The following is a 20,095-nucleotide window of genomic DNA, read 5'->3' on the forward strand; positions in this document are numbered from 1 at the left end:
ATTACGTAGCAAGCTACGTAGCAAGAAAGTGTGTCCTAAAACTTGACTGTTGTTTATGTGAGCTCATCCTCCTCGTCAGGCGAACAGAAGCCACACCTGTTACCCTCAGAGTACACTGAGCAGTGTGACTGGGGTGGACTTTTGTATCCTTCGCAAGATTTGCACTCATTTAGTGAAGCTCTTGAGAATATATTCACAGAATGCTTAAGCATTTTAGAGCTGCACACGAACAGCATCTGCGATGTTGTGGCTCTTGTAAAGAGTAATTTCCTTTGCTCTGATGGTGTTGGATGCGACGCTCACAAGGAAGAAGTAAGCATGCGATTTTTTCTTTCTATGTCCTCACGCGACTCCACTTCTTCAAAAGGTAACAGCTCGAGAAGCGCAAAGCCACAGAGAGCTAAGCACCTTAAGCTGAGCAGGACGACCTAAGGGCCTGGTTTTGTTTTGACGCCGCTTTTGTGATCTGAGCGTTTGTCCTTAATAAAATGGTTTCGTACCGTCCTTCAGAGCCTCTCTCTCTTTCTTGGTTTTTTTTTTTTTTTTTTTTTTTTTTTTTTTTTTTTTTTTTGCAATCACGTCCCCGGCGGTACCCTTTTCGGTGTACTGGTAAACCCGTTCATTCCGAGTAGCGACGCGTAGTTCCGCGAACTTTCTCATACGCGGATTTGTACCTAAAATCCCATGGTTGGGAGCTTTAGGGACAAAAATATTTATTTACACAAAGGTGGTTGCTTGGGCTAGTTGGTAATCCATGGTAAAAAACGATATCCAGCGCGAAGGATAGGAACTGAGAGAGACGAAACGCACTGCGCTGTGTGTGTGTCGTCTCTCAGCCCTTGTCTTTCGCGCTGTACATCGTTTTTTACTGTTTATTCACTATAGACAACACTGTAGAAATATAATTATTCTCCTTTTGCTGACACTGAGCAATGTAAGCATTCAGGAGTCAAGCATGAGCTTCAGATCTATCATACTCTTCCGATGAGTGTGCGGCGAATAAGCGCGCACTGCGGGGCGGTTCAGGTGAAAGGCGCAGCAGCGCCGCCTGCCGGTTTCCGTGCAAACGACCTCGGCTCCCGGATCGCCCTCGTCCCACTACCCCTATCTAGTTCACTTTAGCAATAGTCTACCGTCTGTCTTCACGTTCTCAGCGTCTGCTCTATCAGCATGAAGTACCGAGTTCATCACGATGCCGCATTTAAAAGGAAAGTGATCATCTGTGCGGAGACGGACGGAAATCGGGCCGCATCACGGGCGTTCGGAGAATCCGAAACTTGCGAGCGGGACTGGCGCAAACAGAAGGAGAGGATTTTCGCCAGCAAAGCAATGCGGAACGGTTTCAGTGGACCGAAGCAGGACGTAATCTGCGACGATCCACTCCGGCGATACGATCAGGCTTGGCCCTATCTTGAAAGCAATCTGCGACTGGTAAAGTCCGCCGCGCGCCGTGTTTTCGCCGCGTTGAAGCGAGAGGCATGCTAGCACGAAGGCGCGCTTCGTCTCCAGCGTTTTGACAGTTCGTTTCCGCGGTCAGCGAGCGAGGTGTGTTCATGTTTGCTTGAGCGCGCGTGACACCGTGCTTGTTAATAGCGGTCTACTAATTTGCTACCGCATTCGATGCATCGCCTTTCGGGCGAAACTGCGACTTTTTTTATTCATCGCAGCATCAGTGCATCGGGAGGAAATCTATTTTACCAAATTTTTCCTCACGGAAAACGGGCGCGCGTTACAATCGAGGAAGCGTGAGAATCGAGTAAATACGGTAGTTGTGCTAGCCGTAGAGGCATCCTCAAACGTTCAAACCGGGCGGAACTTCGGCATCGGTCTGTCGTTGGAGGGGGCCACGGGAGATGGTTTTTGCGTGCGCCGCAACGTGCGCTCCTTCCAAAAATGCAGCATCTCTAATGCGCGGGATGGTACTGAATATAGCGCACTGTTTGAAGATGTCAGCAGTAAGGAAGATAGCGACGAGGCTAGCAGCGATGGTGACAGAATGAGCTCGGCATGTTCAAATTTAATAAATGCTGTTTCATTTTGCGATTGCTGTCCTCGCTTTTTCGTTCGGCCTACATTCGAGGTAAGTTTTTTTTTTTTTTTTTGGACTTCGAACTTTTGGGGGGTCGGCTTAGAATCGGAGTTGGCCTAGATTCGAGTAAATACGGTAATTAAGCATGTCCAAATTATTGCTGTCCGAATAATCAGTCTTTGACTGTACTATGACATCACTGGTTCTTGGTTTCAATTTTGTCATTTCAACCTGTGAATAATTTTAAAAGGATGAGTGAATTCTTTAATTAGCTTCAACCAAATTTCACTTTCTTGTGTGATGTCAACCTCATTGTGTAAACTACCTGAGCAGGTCAAATGGTATTGTCTTTCACAGATTTCAAAATGATACATTTAAGTAAAGCACAAGCACATACTCACGCATACACATGCACAGCTGGTATTGATCACAGTGAAATTGAAACATCGTGTGCTGACATACATGCAGATGCACAATCAATAGTGGCTAATCTGTGTGGTCGCTGCATTGAGTTTATTTATTTCTTTATTTGACAATACCGCCACCTGCCTTTTGTCAGCCAGAGCAGGGGTGGTACATACAAAAGAAAACGGGACACTGTACAAGCAAAGAAAATGTTGAAAGAAAATTCGAACACAGCAAGCGAACACAGAGCGCAACACAGATCATACTTGTACGCTACTGTGCAGAACAATATTTCCGATACTAAAGACACGAGTTGAATGAAAATTCGGTACGAAAGGAACTGTGTGCTTCGCTCACAAATGAGAAAGAGCTGATAAGAAAGAGTCGACAGAACGCTTGTTCGTTCCCTCTTGTGGAAGCCTGTTCCAGTCTCTTATCATTCTAGGGAAAAAGTTTAAATTGATAAGCGATAGTTCTAGCCTGGGGTACAATAAGGGTAAGTGCGTGGTTTCCGCGGGTACTTCTACATGTGTTAAACTGCAAGCATTTTTTCAAATTCATTTTAGTTTGGCCATTGACTATCATGTAAAGCATCTTGAAACTGTGTAATTACGGAGTTCCTCCAGTGTTGGAAGACCAGACCTTGAAAGAAGATCAGAAAGGGACACTTGTCTTCCGTAGGCATTAAAAATAAACCTGAGTGCTCTTTTTTGTACTTTTTCCAGCCTATCTGTATCAGTCTTAGTGTGCGAGTCCCAAACGACATAACCATATTCAAGTAGAGGACGCACCAGTGAAGTATAACCAACTAGTTTTGTCTTGCTCGTACAGTGCTTCAGACGTTGCCGAAGTAACCAGAGTCTTTTTGAGGTCGGTGAAACTATGTCTTTAATGTGCGCACTCCATCTTAAATCGTGAGATATTTTAATCCCCAGATATTTAAACGTATTGACGGGCGTAATGCCAACGTTGTTAATTTTGTATGCAGGCAATGGTGGACTCTTTTTTTTTGTTTGTTACAGTCATTTAGGAGCACTTAGGGATTTTTAGGCTCATTTTCCAGGTCTGGCGCCAGTTATAAATTAATGTTAGAGAATTGCTTAAGAGTAATTGGTCGTCCTTAGTTCGCAAGGCATGATAAACGATGCAGTCATCCGCGAAAAATCAGCATTGTACAGTAGTGTCAAACGAGAGGTCATTCAGATATACAAGAAAAAGTAATGGTCCCTTGAGGAACACCTGAAAGGACTGGAGCCATGGATGATTTAGAGTAACCTATTTGAGCATACTGTTGGCATTGCGTTAGGTAACAGTCAAGCAACCGCAGCATACGCTCATTTCTAAAGAGATGCTTTAGTTTTAATATCATTTTGGAATGCGACACGCGGTCAAAAGCTTTTTCAAGGTCTAGAAAGATTATGTCGACCTGGCCACTATTATCAAGAACTGCAAACAAATCACTGTGTCATTGTTGAAATGCCACGCCTGAATCCGTGCTGATTGTTTAAGAAAAAATTGTTGCCTTCTAGGAAGCTGCTTAAACATTTGAAAAGAAAATGTTCTAATGCCTTGCTAGCTGTGCACAACGACGACACCGGGCGATAGTTACTGTGAGCTTATCACCAGTCTTGTGTATCAGTATAATTTTACCTATTTTCCAGTCAGAAGGAACTTCTCCTTGATGCAAACTTTCACTAAAAATAATATTGTGGAAGCTCGTTGATATGATTCTGCGTAATACGTTTTTCGGGATGATACGTTTCTTTCTCATTTCCCGGCCAACGCCCCAGGAGCAATGTATTTTCATGCGGTTATACGATCGCGTTTCCACCTGAAATTGGAGGATGTGACTGCAAACTGTTATTTCTGAAATTCGTAGCTTTACATTCAAGTGTACTAGATTAAAAAACATTCCAACGACCCACGAACGATGTGTTAAGGGCCGACGGCACTAGTGAAAAAATTCGCACTGCGCGCTGCCGCCGGCAAAACACGCGCGCCGCAAGAGCTGCCACGAAGCAGGTTTTTCGTGCCGTGAGAGGGATCGGTCCTCGACTGATTTAAATTGCCGCGCGCCCCGGCAGCAAACGAGTAACGAACGAAGCCGACCAATGAGAGCTGCCCCCTTCTGTGATGTACACGCAGCACGGCCAGTCTGGAGGCACGCGCCTCCAGACCGGCCGTTTCCCCGTTTTGCACTCGCAATATCGTCTGCTCGCGTCACCTTTCGCGTGCGCTTGTTAGTTCACCATAAAAAAAGAAAGGGGCGAAAAAAAGCACGGAAGATGGCTGTGATGCACAGCCGTGACGCACAACTACTGGCGACGCACTTGCAGCGTTAGATGCTCATCGCGGCTTCATTGCAAATGCGCAGTTGAGTGAGGAAACGCGGCTTCATTTTTTCTTTTAATCTTTCAAAAGAACTTGTTTACGGACTTCGAAAAAAAGGAAGTTCAGTGCTGAATAAAGGTGTGCTGACTGTGGTTCGTGTGGTGTCGTGATGCTGCTTTGCATAACATGCATGTAATGCAGAGCAGTATCACTCGACGCCACAGGCAACTTTGCTATCGAGTTTGTCACCAAGTAAGCCTGTTTTCTTACGTTTTGGAGCTTTCTTTGGATGATACATTTAATTTTCTGGTTCCCGCAAAGATCGTATCAACGAGTTTGCACTGTATAAAGATAATCAGCACACCACTCCACGTATCTAAACAAAAACGCATTAAGGATTTCATCGGGTCCCGAAGATTTCCTAATGTATAAGCTAAGCAATGCTGAAAAAATACCTTCATCTGTGATTAGTAGCTCTGGAAGTTCATACTTAGTTGCGTGGCTGAAATCTATATTGTTATTGGCACTGCACAGAAAAACGGACAAAAAGTAGTCGCTGTATGCCATTGCTATACAGGTTGGGTCAGTGACGTCCTTGTCGTGTATTTTCAGTTTATTAACTTATGTGATTAGGTTTGGTTTAATATTGGTTATTCCCACAACAGGAATAAATTTTATTGTGGAATGAATTTCTCGTCATATTCTCATGACCATTGTGATGACTGCATACTATGGGTCTGCATTGTACTTTGTGAAGACACAGCATTCATAAAGTGTCCTCGGCTTTCAGTTTGCCCAGGAGCATTAATTTAGCAGCGAAGAACTTTCCTCACATTGAAGGCACTTGGAGAGATGTCCAGGAGGTTGCCTGCACGGTGCTGAACGAGGGTTGACAATTGGCCCTGTTGGTATAGCATAGTCACCAATTTCATCATCATCATCATTTATTTTCCCTTAAGGACCCCCTGTCGGGGTATTACATAAGGGGGGGGGGGGGTTACAGGAGGTAAGAATAGGAATATAGACATGGTTACAATTTCCTACAGCCTGTGAATTTCATTTGAGAACACAACTAAAAAGAAAAAAGGAACACACACAAAAAAGGAAAAACTTCGCAGCACACGGCACACGGCAAAAAGCAATTTAAAGGCAAGGACAAAGAAACAGGACACAGCACGAGCTCTAACTTAAAAGAGATGGTTTATCTGAAACCAAGGCGCACATATATGCATTGGTGATGCCCATATGCCATAACAAAATGCCATGTGCAGAGACATGGCCTTCTTTTGCTTTTGACTTTTGACACACTCATACTTAAAGAAAAAAAAGCAGTTGCACTATCACATTGCACACTATGGCACATTCAAAAATGGCAGTCCTTTCTCTGACAAAGATGGGGACGGAGTGCTTACACACTCATTGCCTAAACCTGCAATTTTCGCTTGCTTCCATTATCAGTCTCTATGCTGGTAAAACCGTGGTCTTTTGAAAAAACAGTTCGCACCCACATGTGCTACAATGCAATTGACATTGCATGCTTTCCCGACATTATTGCAGTGCTCTCTCAATCTATCATTCAGGCAGGGGCTCGCCTGCCCGACATACTGCTTACCACAGGAAAGAGGTATTTGGTGCTTGACTGCTTCCTGGCACTTCACGAACCGTATCTTTATGCCGTTGTGCTGAAATTGACGGCCAGCAGCCAATCTATGAGGAGTGCACCATGTTATCCCTCGTACCACGTCAGAGTGGCGCTCCCGGAAGACGGCACCACCATATGTCCTCGTGCCCAATAAGAAATGCAGATATAACAAATTAGTGGACATATAATGAAAGTATTTTCGTGTTGGATATAATTTTGCCACAAGAATGTTCAGTTGTATCCTGGAGGCACTGACAAATTTTCTGCAAATTAGTTAATGCTGTGCCTTATACCTGGCAGACGTGCCTACCACTCTCTTCTGCCTGCATAAGTCACTCGGGGCCATTAATAGTAATAATAATAAATTTCTTTATTGTATTTAGCACTTCACTGGAAGAGGCCTGCCATCACCATATGGCATTAATATATATTCAAAACAGGAGACAGAAAGAAAATAACGAACAAAGCCAAAAAAAATTGCAGTATAAAAAGAAGTTACGCAAACTTGCTTTTACACAGAAACAAAAGTAACCCGTACAAGAAAACAGTTACGAAATTGCTTATAGACAAGCAATATGCATTTAGCTTTTCTACGAATGTGGCAACTAAGTACAGTAGAACCCCGCTGTTACGTTCCCGGGTGGTGCGTTTTCCCGGCTGTTAACGTCGTTTTCGGCCGGTCCCGGCACAGTGTGATGTGTTCATGTTTGCCTGTAGGCGCTGACACCATGCTTGGTAATATAGTTAATAGCGAATGTTTACAAGTTAATACGGACGATAAAACTGCTATCCTTAGATTCTGTAGCTGTCTACTAATTTGCTATCGCAATCAATGCTTTGGCTTTTGGGTGAAACTACAACTTTTTTTTCACACGTAAGAGTTAAAATAATATTATGTGCAGTTCAACTCTCATTTCTCAATTTTTCCCATTTCTCGGCTCTTGCGTTTCCCGGCTCTTAAGTCTTTTTTTTACGGTCCCGTGGAAAACGTATCAGCAGGGTTCTACTGTAGTTCCTGCCGCACTTTGTTAAAAACAGTAGGCACATATCATTTTCCGAGATGTTTCTCAAATCGAGTTTGCACTTCAGGCACAACAAAGGGCTCATGCGGATGGAGGTCACGACCAGATGCATAAGCGGTGCAGTAATTTTGGGACATAAGATACGTTGACATGATTGTTTGTTCAAATAACGCGCATCCATGTGTGAGAAAGTAAAAAGCAAAAAAAAGTGCAGGGGTGCCAGATGTGTTACTGAGCCCAAGCGAGGTGGCCCTGTCTTGAATGTTTCACATATCTGTGTGTGCTTGCAGGTCCAATTGAAAGCAAGGAAGACCTGCCAACCTTTGGCTGCATCCAGAGGAAGCACTTCTGGGGATTGTCCCAGTCGCACACTCACGTGAGTGCCTCCTCCCATCATGCATCACTGTTCAGTACCAATAGACAGCCTGTGCTTGAGAGTTTTATTTATTAATTTCAATACACTCGGAGCTTGTAGACATTACAATAGAGACTGAGATCAGAACTATGAGAACATACTGCGGGAAGAAAAATACAAAAGGCAGTCGAATGCCTTTATAATGACGTGCTTGGGACCTCCAAAATCCTTCGTTCCGCAGTCAGTTCGTTACAAGGATTTCATGCCGTACCACTCACTATAGAGGAGGTGTTTTATACAACTTCAAGGGGGTGAGGCCACCCATCTTGTTCAGGCGTCTTTTCTGGCACACCGTGCTTCCTGTCACACTAAAAGTGGCCTTTTGGGTTTTGTTGAAGTGTAATTTACTAATACAGCTGTACAGTTCAACTTACTAGAACTGTCTTGATCGTATCTCACAATGTGGTTTCTTGATTATACATTTTGCTGCTGCTTCCGTTGATTCATTTACTATTCCATTCGTGGCATTGCTTATGTCAGTGGTGTCTTGAAGCTCTCTTGAAGTTCTTGGCTAGCAGACGACAAAAAGAGGCAGTGGGTGCTTGCCGCCTTCTTTGTGGGGACTTAACGGATTGCAACGCAGGTACTGAGGACTTTTCTGGCAATGGGCGCCTTCGGTATCAATTACATCCGGCATTATCTTCTAAAGCCGGTTCCGCCTTGTGAGATAATGCTACTATACGAGAGGCAGCCAACATTTGCAGTTTATTTTCTTACGTCCCATGAAGATTCTTTTTGTAAACAGTGCATGGCACACTCATACGCGCTTGTCTTCATTGTGTGTCACTGGTTGTAGACGCTCGTTCCCACATGTTGCGGCGCCTTTCGGGCTTATTTTTCTCTTGTAGTATCCCTTCTCATATCTCGCACATTTATGTGGTGGTATCTTCTTTCCTGCAGATAGCGAAGGCGGTCACGGTCGCAGTTAGCCAGTGTTCACTTCATCGGATGTTTGCATGTGTGAATGTTCGTCAAAACTAATGTGTTCCAACTAGGCCATCGATGTTAATGGAGTGCATTGATTAAGCAATGGCCAGACGGTTTATAAAACCGTTTGAACATTGGCGGGCGTCATGAAACTCCCGCCGAAGTTTCATATAGGGACAAAAGCTGCCACCAGAGGCGCCGCCGTGAGTAGAAGGGCACCGATCTGCCGCGCTTGGAAAGGCAGTTGCGCGTTTGCGTGAAAGTTTGCCATGAAAAACACCTCGCCCACATTTTTATTTCACTGTGTCCTCTAACTGAACATAGCAGTGCTTACTCTTGACCAAATAAGATAGCGTGCGAATTGTTTATTACTTCAAGTCAGTGATTGTTAGCAATGGTTCACCCAAGGGCGCCCGTCAAGTGTTGCAATTTCGCGTGTGCTCGTACCTATACCTACGTTTCTTGATTCCTGTGTAGGTGATTAAAATCATGCTTAAATTATACAGTGCGCCATGACTAAGCCTAGCTGACCCACAGATTAACGTTGCTTGCGCAAGAAGTTATGGTGCGCCCTACTGCGCGCTACCAGATCGCAGCGCTTATTCTCCTGTCAATTGCCTGTTTATTCTGGGGCATCGAGAAACTGCAAATGGGAATTTCGCGCGCAGAACAGGCACGTCTGAATAAAGTCATCTTGACACTCATTGCAGCAGCAGCTGTGAACTGCGCATGCTAGACATAGGCAATATGTGCGCTTTCTAAGCGAAAGTTCTTGCATTTACGCATACAAATTTAAACACGATCAGTTGAAACCTGCGCGGGTGTATTTTTTTTTTCATCCATTCACATTTAATGTCGCAGTGACCATCAGTTCAAGGTTCGCGTTTCACTTAGTCGACCGAAAACACCACCCGAGTCTTTTTATAAAAATACCAGCACAGATTGAAACCAGTTCGGCGCTTCCATCGTCACTAGGTCATTCAAGACTACATTTACCAATCAAACTGAATAACTATATTATTTTTTGCATGTTTCTCTTGTTTATCTTTATACTCAGTTTTCTTAATCCAACTAGAGCCTAATTTTTTAAATTATTTTTTCTGCCTAAGAGAAAACAAGTTTGCGCAGGTCTTTGTAGATAGCATTTTGACTTGTGCTAACCACGCTACTCTTGCAGGACAGTGTCTACTTAGTAAAAGGGCGGAATGGAGGGCATGGTATACGATTATTCGGGAGTAATTACTAGCAAGCGTCAAGAATGCAAAAGTGCCGCAAGCACTAGTACACATATGGTTGCAATTAAGATTGCGTTTGATAGACTGGCAGAAAAGTTGGTGGATAGAGGGAATGAGACAAAACATCAGGAAAAATAATTGTGACTGCTTTCCTCTCTCCTGTGGCTGGACAAGATGAACGAGCACCAGCACGAAATAGTTTGTTCCTTTAGCAAGTAAAAAAATGCAAACGGACCTTAATAAAAAAAAGTGCACAACCTCAGCCCTTAGTGCGTTCAAAATGTGTTGCGCAAGCCAACACTGGCCGAGGAAGTACGGTCGTCCAGCAGGATGTCTTCAATGTTCATGTAGACATTGGGCGCGTTAAGTTAGCACGCTCCGAACTCCAAAGGAGCACGCTCGAGTGCGACGCCTTCGGAGCTTAACTTAACGGCGATTTTCGCCGACTGCTTTCGGGCGCACGAACGCGCCGTCTGGCGAATGTTATGTTGCTTCCGCGACCGCTATCGCATTGCGCGCGCTTTTTGAAGATGGCCCGCCAATAAACACCCTCCTGCAGTTTTTGATAGACAATGAAGAGCTAGAAGAACTTGACGCGCGGCGACGGACGCAGCAGCAGCGGCTTATGTATGCGATGCAAGCTGTTCGTGCTGTTCTCAGAGGTACCCTATCACAGGATTTATTTCTGCTCCGCGCGGTATGCTGACTGATGACTCATTGTCGATCGTACGAGGACGGAAAGCCTTATGATCCAAGGCATCCAGGATTATGTGATCAACCTTGTGCCCAGATACACGGACACACAATTCAAAGAGCAGTGCCCCAACATCTTTCATGATACCTTGAGGACCTGAAGAAGTCATACACATGAACGTAGCGACGAGAAGGCGCCAAACTGCGACTGTTCGGTCACGTACCTGAGCGTCTGGCAAGTAATGATCGGGCCGTCATTTTCGGTTCGTGATAAGCTCAAACCGCGCCAACACGCGAAATTCCCGATCATGCCTTAGAGCAGACGCCCGGCTGCGCAGCGGCGGCAGGAACTAGTGGGCAAGGAGCACGGACTTGCATAAGTCCGTGCTCCTTGCCCACTAGTTCCTCCCGTCTGTGGTTAGCGTTGTGGCTGCCATGGGGTCGAAGTGCGCCAAAAGGGGAGGCTGGGTGAGGGCGGCCCGGATAGTCTGAAAGGCCTGCTCACATTCAGTGCTCCAAACAAATGTGGGCGCCTTGATAAGAGCCTGCAAAGGGGCGACCACTTTCGCAAAGCCCTTAATAAAACGACGATAGAAGCTTGCTGTTTGCACCCAGGACAGCACTTGTTTCTGGTTTCGCGGAACTGGGATGCGACACAAGGCTGTAGCTTTATCAGGATCTGGGAGCTGGCCTTGACTGGAAATAATAAAGCCCAGAAACCTAACTGAGGGTTGGCCAAAAGAGCACTTTTCCAATGAAGCCTTCAGTCCATTGACCTGCAGCAATTGCAACACCTCCCGCAGGATGCTTGCAAACGTGGAAAATGACTCAGCATAAACGAGGACATCATCAAGATAGGCACGGACTCCACTTCTCTCAGGCCTAGGCTGCAGATCTTGGAACACTATTTGCATAATTCTCTGGAAAGTGGAAGGAGCGTTTTTCAGTCCAAATGGCATGTGCGTCCACATGTATGTGCCGTGATGAGTAATGAATGCTGTCTTCTCGTAGTCTTGTGGGCGTAAACTCACTTGCCAGTAGGCACATTTCAGGTCCAGGGTAGCAAAGTATGCGCAACCTGATATGTCCTGAATGATGTCATCTACCAAGGGCAACGGGTGCACTACTGTGATGGTGCGTTCATTCAAAGGTTTATAGTTCACACACAAGCGCTTTTTTTCTCCACGGGTCACCACCAGAACCGGAAAGGCCCACGGGCCAGAAGCCGGGAGTATTATACCTTGGTGGAGCAACTTCTTCACCTGAGTTTCCAGGAACTGCCTGTCCTCTGTAGCGTACCGGTATGGGCTCCGACTGTACGGTAAAGCATCAGGTAGCAGGTCAATGCGGTGCTGCATACCAGTGAAGTGGCCAAGATCATCATCATGGCGAGCAAAAACGGCATTGTGCTCGGCCAATATACCTTTTATAACTGACCGCTGCGTGAGGGTGAGCTGGCTGCCAACGCGAGCCGGTGGAATGTCAGGATGAATGTGCGCGAGCGCCGTGTCGGAAGTGAGGAAGTTTGACACTAGAGGAGCGCTACTTGAGCTGCATGAGTAGCTTCTTGCTGCTCGGCGGGCAGCTCTGAAATGCACGTTTTTGGTGTGGCCCCTCGGGAGGACTGTGGTGTCGATTGTTCTGAGCGAGGCTGCTGGCGCTCTGCGGGCTTAGCGGCACGAAAGGGTTGAGACGGCGGCAAAACAGAACCGGCAAATGGTGACGGGCTTGCTTTGGCGTGCAGATGTTGCGCACTCTTGTCGAGTCTGGTGCAAGTAGAAATAAACTCAGCTACCGTGGGCGTCCGGTTGGCTACTATGGCGGCGAGGATGTGTTGTTCCCGTAAACCATGCAGCAGGTAGTCAATCTTTTGGGCCTTTCGTGCCCTTTCGTGCCGCTAAGCCCGCAGAGCGCCAGCAGCCTCGCTCAGAACAATCGACACCACAGTCCTCCTGAGGGGCCACACCAAAAACGTGCATTTCAGAGCTGCCCGCCGAGCAGCAAGAAGCTGTACTCATGCAGCTCAAGTAGCGCTCCTCTAGTGTCAAACTTTCTCACTTCCGACACGGCGCTCGCGCACATTCATCCTGACATTCCACCGGCTCGCGTTGGCAGCCAGCTCACCCTCACGCAGCGGTCAGTTATAAAAGGTATATTGGCCGAGCACAATGCCGTTTTTGCTCGCCATGATGATGATCTTGGCCACTTCACTGGTATGCAGCACCGCATTGACCTGCTACCTGATGCTTTACCGTACAGTCGGAGCCCATACCGGTACGCTACAGAGGACAGGCAGTTCCTGGAAACTCAGGTGAAGAAGTTGCTCCACCAAGGTATAATACTCCCGGCTTCTGGCCCGTGGGCCTTTCCGGTTCTGGTGGTGACCCGTGGAGAAAAAAAGCGCTTGTGTGTGAACTATAAACCTTTGAATGAACGCACCATCACAGTAGTGCACCCGTTGCTCTTGGTAGATGACATCATTCAGGACATATCAGGTTGCGCATACTTTGCTACCCTGGACCTGAAATGTGCCTACTGGCAAGTGAGTTTACGCCCACAAGACTACGAGAAGACAGCATTCATTACTCATCACGGCACATACATGTGGACGCACATGCCATTTGGACTGAAAAACGCTCCTTCCACTTTCCAGAGAATTATGCAAATAGTGTTCCAAGATCTGCAGCCTAGGCCTGAGAGAAGTGGAGTCCGTGCCTATCTTGATGATGTCCTCGTTTATGCTGAGTCATTTTCCACGTTTGCAAGCATCCTGCGGGAGGTGTTGCAATTGCTGCAGGTCAATGGACTGAAGGCTTCATTGGAAAAGTGCTCTTTTGGCCAACCCTCAGTTAGGTTTCTGGGCTTTATTATTTCCAGTCAAGGCCAGCTCCCAGATCCTGATAAAGCTACAGCCTTGTGTCGCATCCCAGTTCCGCGAAACCAGAAACAAGTGCTGTCCTGGGTGCAAACAGCAAGCTTCTATCGTCGTTTTATTAAGGGCTTTGCGAAAGTGGTCGCCCCTTTGCAGGCTCTTATCAAGGCGCCCACATTTGTTTGGAGCACTGAATGTGAGCAGGCCTTTCAGACTATCCCGGGCCGCCCTCACCCAGCCTCCCCTTTTGGCGCACTTCGACCCCATGGCAGCCACAACGCTAACCACAGACGCTTCGCAGGAAGCCATTGGAGCAGTGTTATCGCAAATCCAAGACACCAGAGAATGTGTCATTGCCTACGCCAGTTGTGGACTTACGTTGGAGGAACGCAAACTGCACAGCAATGTATGGGAGTGTATCGCCGTTCACTGGGCAATAACCGTGAAGTTCCGCCAATACCTCCTAGGCAGAAAATTCTCTCTGGTCACAGACAACTGGACTGTTGCCTGCTTAACGTCCAACGTGCGGCTATCTCGTTGGTTCACTTCTATGCTCATGGACTTAGTGGAGTTCGATTTCACCGTGCGACATCAGCCAGGACGCCAAAATGTTGTAGCCGAACACTTGTCCCGTTTGGCAGGTGCTGTCACACAGTCTTCGCAGTCGCTGGCTACGATGCAGCAAGAAGATTCCGAGTGCGCTGTGATTCTTTCACGCCTAGCCAATGAAGAGGACCCAGCTGAGTTCACCAAGCTAGATGACATCTTATACCGCCGACTGTCATCGGGAACGTATGCAGTCGTAGCTCCGTCCAAACTGCGCCCTGCCATTCTACAAGCATTACACGATGGTGCAGGGCACTTTGACACAAAGCGTACGTTGCTCAAGGTCCAGGATCGTTATTGGTGTCCTGACATGGACCGATCAGTGGAGAGATATGTGTCATCCTGCCAGTGCTGCCAACAGTTCAATCGCCCTACCTCACGCAGTGTAGGTCTTCTTGGCAGAATGCCTACCACGGACATTCCATTTTCCAGCATAGCAATTGACCATGTAACCATGCCACCCATCAACTCAAAGCGCTACATTCTCAACGTCGTTGATTTTGCCACCCGCTATATCGTGCCCGCAGCAGTTTCGTCCACGTCTACGGGCGACGTTATCAAGCATTTGCACAATGTGTTCTACACTTACGGCACGCCAGACCACTGCCTCTCGGACCATGGCTCAGCCTTCGAATCCAATGAGTTCAAGCGCTTCATGAGTCTTCATTCCGTGGAGCTCCATTTCACAACTGCCTATCGACCTGAGGGCAATGGCTTATTCGAGAGAAGCAATGGAACTCTCCTGGCAGCTCTCCGCAAGATCGGTGCAATGGAACCACTGTCATGGCCTACCAAACTTCAAGAGGCAGCATTTGTAGTAAACACGTCCATGAATGCCAGCACGAACTTTACGCCATTTCAGCTTCTCTATGGCTACGTACCGAAGATTCCACTCCAACAACATCATCTGTTCCAGCACTCTGCTCTTGCCGAGCGCATCCTCGACACAACAGTGCAGCGCTCCGAAGTAGCCGCCAATTCGGAAGCAGCCCAAGGTGCACGCAAAGAGCACTACGACCGCAGCCACCGTTCTCACACCTTTACCGTCGGTGATATGGTCTGGGTGAGACGACAGGCTCCGGTTGCCAATGAGAAAATGGCACCTCGCTTCAATGGTGTTTACCACCTCATCGAGCAGCCTACACCATCCACATTTAGGGCTTTACGTGTGTCATGCTTGACATCTCGTTTGGTTAATCAACCACGAACGGTGCACGTGTCCCAGCTTAAGCCTTACGTACCACCAGTTTCTCCAGTGATCGAGCAACAGCCCGTCGTCAATGCAGAGACCACGCCTGCCTCAGCAGCAAATGTTGTCGCCTCTACAGAGCAGCAACAGCCTCAACGGCCCCAACGCACTCGATGTCTACCGAGCCACCTCGACGATTTTGTGCTCGAGTGAAGTTGCAGCGTTTCCGCGCATGTGTGTGGGTGTGGTATCGTGCGTGTGACAGTGTGCAGAAGCAATTGACTACGAGACATGGTCAGTCAGACTGGGGTGGGATGTGAGCGCCCGCATGTGCCGCCTATCTCATCACTAGCGCCACCTACAGCGCTGTTATGCCGACTCAACACCAAGCCCAAGCGAGGGAGGGGTCACTCTCGTTCGCTACGACCGCCGCAACGGACGGTCACGGTTTTTGGCGCGCTCCACTATGCTCTCTAATAAATAGTTCGTTACCCTGTTATTCTCGCCTCAGCCTTCACGCCTCAGCCATCACGTCCAGCCCTCACACTAGCAAGCGTCAAGAATGCAAAAGTGCCGCAAGCACTAGTACACATGATATGGTTGCAATTAAGATTGCGTTTGATAGACTGGCAGAAAAGTTGGTGGATAGAGGGAATGAGACAAAACATCAGGAAAAATAATTGTGACTGCTTTCCTCTCTCCTGTGGCTGGACAAGATGAACGAGCACCAGCATGAAATAGTTTGTTCCTTTAGCAAGTAAAAAAATGCAAACGGACCTTAATAAAAAAAAGTGCACAACTTCAGCCGTAGTGCGTTCAAAATGTGTTGCGCAAGCCAACATTGGCCGAGGAAGTACGGTCGTCCAGCAGGATGTCTTCAACAATGTTCATGTAGACATTGGCACAGGCTATATTGTCCACAGTGCACACTTCTAGGTGCTCGACCACAATTTGCAGAAGGCAAACCAGCTGGTCTGATGGCGCTTGCAAAAATCCCCTAGTCCTTATTTCGGTCAGTGCACTTGGCTCTCAGGAGGTGCTCCTGAGTGTTTGGAGGCAGTCCTTGCAGCTTATTTTAGCAAACTTTCTTGCAATCTAGCCACCGATGTAGTCCAAAATGCAGTCCTTCGTTGACTCCGGACGATTGATATCTTGCATGCACTCAGCCGGCTCCAGTAGTATATCGTCCAAAAAGCTGCCAGGGTATCAATCTGAAACACAAATATCTTGCTCTATCACTCAGTGAATGACATGAGTGAGAAATTTTAAGCATCAGAAAGAATAATAGATCTTCACTGCATTTAAAACGAGATGTGTTTGCCATTAGCATCAAATGGCTAGACAGTCATCACCACATTTCTATACAGTGCACAGCTACTCTGCAAGTTGTTTTGGTGTCTGTTATTAAAAAGTTTACTTGGTTAGCAGTAGGTTGTTTATGCTGAAAGAGATCTTGCACTTTTAAGAGTAGGCGTGGCCCATCTTCATTTTAGTCAGTGCTATCACTTTTTCGTTTGGATCATTAAGCGAAAAGTAAGCACGTTCATCGTACAAATGCTGCGCTTCAAGTAAACCTCTAAAACACAGACACTATTGCGGTTTATACAAAAAAAAAACTTAAGGAATGGGGGCATACCGCACTGAATTCGTGGACTTCATGTTTGCCTTCATGATGCACTGATCTATAATGAGCATCTCGCGGCCTGATAGCTTCTGAATGGTTTCCTGCATGCCACGTTTTTCATTTGCCTGCGCCTCCGCTTTTGCGAGCTTCCGCTGACACGAATGAAGTTGTTGCTTCGCACTGCGAAATTGGGCCTTCACCCTTTGCAGCTCTGAGGCAAAGAAAACGGCGTGCTCAGTTAGGCACTCTGCATCAGCACCGCCAAGGCGATTCACAGTTCGTACTTCATCTGCAAAGAGTGACCAAGAACGAATATCGTAATGAGAGTGATGCCAGCTTGCCTGCCTAGTGAGCAAGTAGCATACTCCAAAGGTGTGTACCAGACTTACCGTGAATTTCTTCTTCGGCTTCATCGGTGATGTGTGCAGTTGCGACGGCCGCAACTTCGGCTTCAGCGCAGTTTTAAGATACCGCTCACCGCCTTTTTGCAGGTGGGCGCCATGTCGGTGCATGTGGCCGTTCTTTGGGCTTAGACAAGTACACAGGTATGCATTGGAAAATCCTCGGAATAGCGTCTTCTACCAGTTAAGATCGATTGCTTGGCAGTGACACAACGTTTCCATTCGCTGTACACACGTCCGCACGAATAATGTCTCCGGCATCAAAATGTTTTTCTCACACGCGAAAGTACTTCGATTCAAACGAGAATCCGGCAGTCTCTTGTCGCGGGATTGCTCGCTTCCACCTGTCGTGTAGTTCTGGGTTGGCTCGTAAACAGAATAGAGAGACTTTTTCATCGACGCCCTTGTATACGGAGCAGCAGCCTGGCTCACAACAAGTGTTAGGCATCACTGCTATGGTGAATTACGAACTGTCGGTGTCACTACATGGAGAGACACGTTCAGACGAAACAAAAAACAACTACGCACAACAGCACGCCGCGCCTACACTCCGCTTTCGGGCTGCAGTGGCCGCCTTCCCCATCTCCTTTCTAGCAACGCGGCGCCGCAACTGCGGGCACTATACGAAGCTCTCCCATAGCGTTACGCGGGAGTTTCATGACCAGGAGAAAAGTATTGAAGGACCCTGACTACGCCTATGCCTAAACTTCAACTCTGGTACATCATTGCTCTTGCTTGGTCGCAGACGGCTTGCGAGTGCATTTTCATGCGTCTTCTGCAGCTTCAGCTCCTGAATTCAGCACAGGGGCCAGAACAGAGGCACCATCAACCAAAACAAGCATGTCAGCACGAACGTACCCTGTACAGATCCTACTTTTTTGTGTCTAGTCAAATGATGACGGAACACCAACTCATCAACGCGGGTGGGCGACATGATCACTACAAGCAAGTATCCTCAAGGGATCACTTTCAGTGATACAGTAACTTTCACGGGATTTTGCTTCACTGCACCGAGTGCATCGGACAGCATTTGTTGTGCTTTGCAAGATAGTGAGCTTAGCACAGCACATGTCCTGTGCCGAGTCGGACGGCATCCCACGAGAGGGTGATTGTATCCCCAAATGCAGTCGCTTAAGAATACTACTCCAGCTCTTCGGCATACGTAACTACATATTTCTAACCGAGCAATGCACAAAGGGCTACACTGCCATGCTAGCAGCGTCTTTACTCTCATCCCGGCCAGCTGTTCGGGCATTCGATTCTGCAACCTTCACACCGCTTTGGGTTGTCTTGGTATCCCAGTTCACGTGACCATGACGTCGTCTCCTATCAGGACTGGAACTAGCTAGCTGCAGTTTGGCTGCCAGAACACCAAAAATTGGGAGAGGCCCAGTGGTGCTGAAGCTGCCTGCTTACAAGCAGGATGTTTCGCCTGTGCTGGCAGAACAGTGGAGGTGGATGACTACTCACAGAGTATCCTGGGTAAGTTCGAATCTGGTAGAGCACTTTCACTCGGACACTATGCTCCAGTGGTGTAGGCTGTGTTCCAGTCGCAGAATAGGAGGTGTTGCTCTGTGCCAGACTGGGGTGCCAGCTCGTTAAGTCAGTCGTCTGCTCTGGATCATTGGAATCTACCATAAGCGATGTTGTTGTCTGCTACCTCTGGAACCAGCACAAAGCGGTTCGCATTGCTGTTTTTGAGCATCTGTGCGTACCTTCATTGGGAAATGGTGGGCCACTGCCTGCTGTGTTTCCCCACATAGACAAGCCAGTGCATGACAAGATGTGCTCTTTTTGACACAACTGCGTCTTGCACAATATTTAATGACTTCGGGTAAGGACTGCGGAAGGGTGTAACATTGGGTTGATCTTAGAAAGCATGGAAAGCAGTGCAAAAACACGAAATGTTAGTGTTCACTAACACTTGTCATTATTTGTTGCACAACAAACGAGTTCCAGAACTAGTGCTCAGTCCACATACAACGTAACTGCTTATAGATATGTACCTGATATAATGAAGTCTTTCCTGACTCCCGTTTAACTTTGCGTAAAACTCAATGTGTACGCATACTGCTTCTAGTGCAGTTTTCCAAGACAAAATGCCGGTTATAATGCAGTTGCCAGAAAATCCCGCAGGCACGCGAAGCAGCACGCGCTCTTAGCAACGAGGCATGCCGGCCGAGGGGAGAGCGACGAGGGCGATGCGGAGGAGCAGACGCGTAGCGAGTGAATGAACACAGAACAGAGGGGGGGGGGGGGGAATAAAAATGCAACGGCAGCGGGCTGGCTCAGCGGGTGTCCGGGGGTTGCCTCGGCAACGGAGAAGGCTTTTGCTTGGGCTGCTTCTCAGCGGCACACGGTCCACGCAGAAAGTCACTGAGTGATTTTTTCGGGCACGGGCAGTGTCGTAAAAATGTTTGCATTGTCAGGCAGGCCGGAAAAATGACTCCCGATGATAAAATCAAATTGTTGTTGTTTTTTTAGAACTCCAGCACCATGGAAAAATCGATCGACAGCACGAGTGCGTTTCGTGTTCCTCTGTCGCGATGCGCATTGTCGCGAAGTGCAGATATTGTGCGTGCGATTTTGACTCCGCATCGCTGTGTTTTTGTCAGTTTAAACTGTGTGCCAGAAATTCATCAGTTTGGAATGTTGTCCACACACGAGCTTTCATCGTTACTGCCAGTAGGTGTGCATACAAACT

The 20,095-nt window shown here is 47.3% G+C and overlaps 1 protein-coding gene across 2 annotated transcripts in view; it reads left to right on the top strand.

The window, feature by feature from the left end:
* Positions 1 to 20,095, top strand: part of LOC119455303 (protein zwilch homolog) — a 90,356-nt gene that overhangs the window by 18,306 nt on the left and 51,955 nt on the right. For both annotated transcript variants that reach the window (XM_049668694.1, XM_037716702.2), the window contains exon 6: positions 7,720 to 7,805. In XM_049668694.1, coding sequence (XP_049524651.1) covers positions 7,720 to 7,805 — 86 coding nt within the window. The remainder of the gene's footprint in view (positions 1 to 7,719; positions 7,806 to 20,095) is intronic.

Source organism: Dermacentor silvarum, chromosome 6 (assembly GCF_013339745.2).
Source record: "Dermacentor silvarum isolate Dsil-2018 chromosome 6, BIME_Dsil_1.4, whole genome shotgun sequence".
NCBI lineage: Eukaryota > Metazoa > Arthropoda > Arachnida > Ixodida > Ixodidae > Dermacentor > Dermacentor silvarum.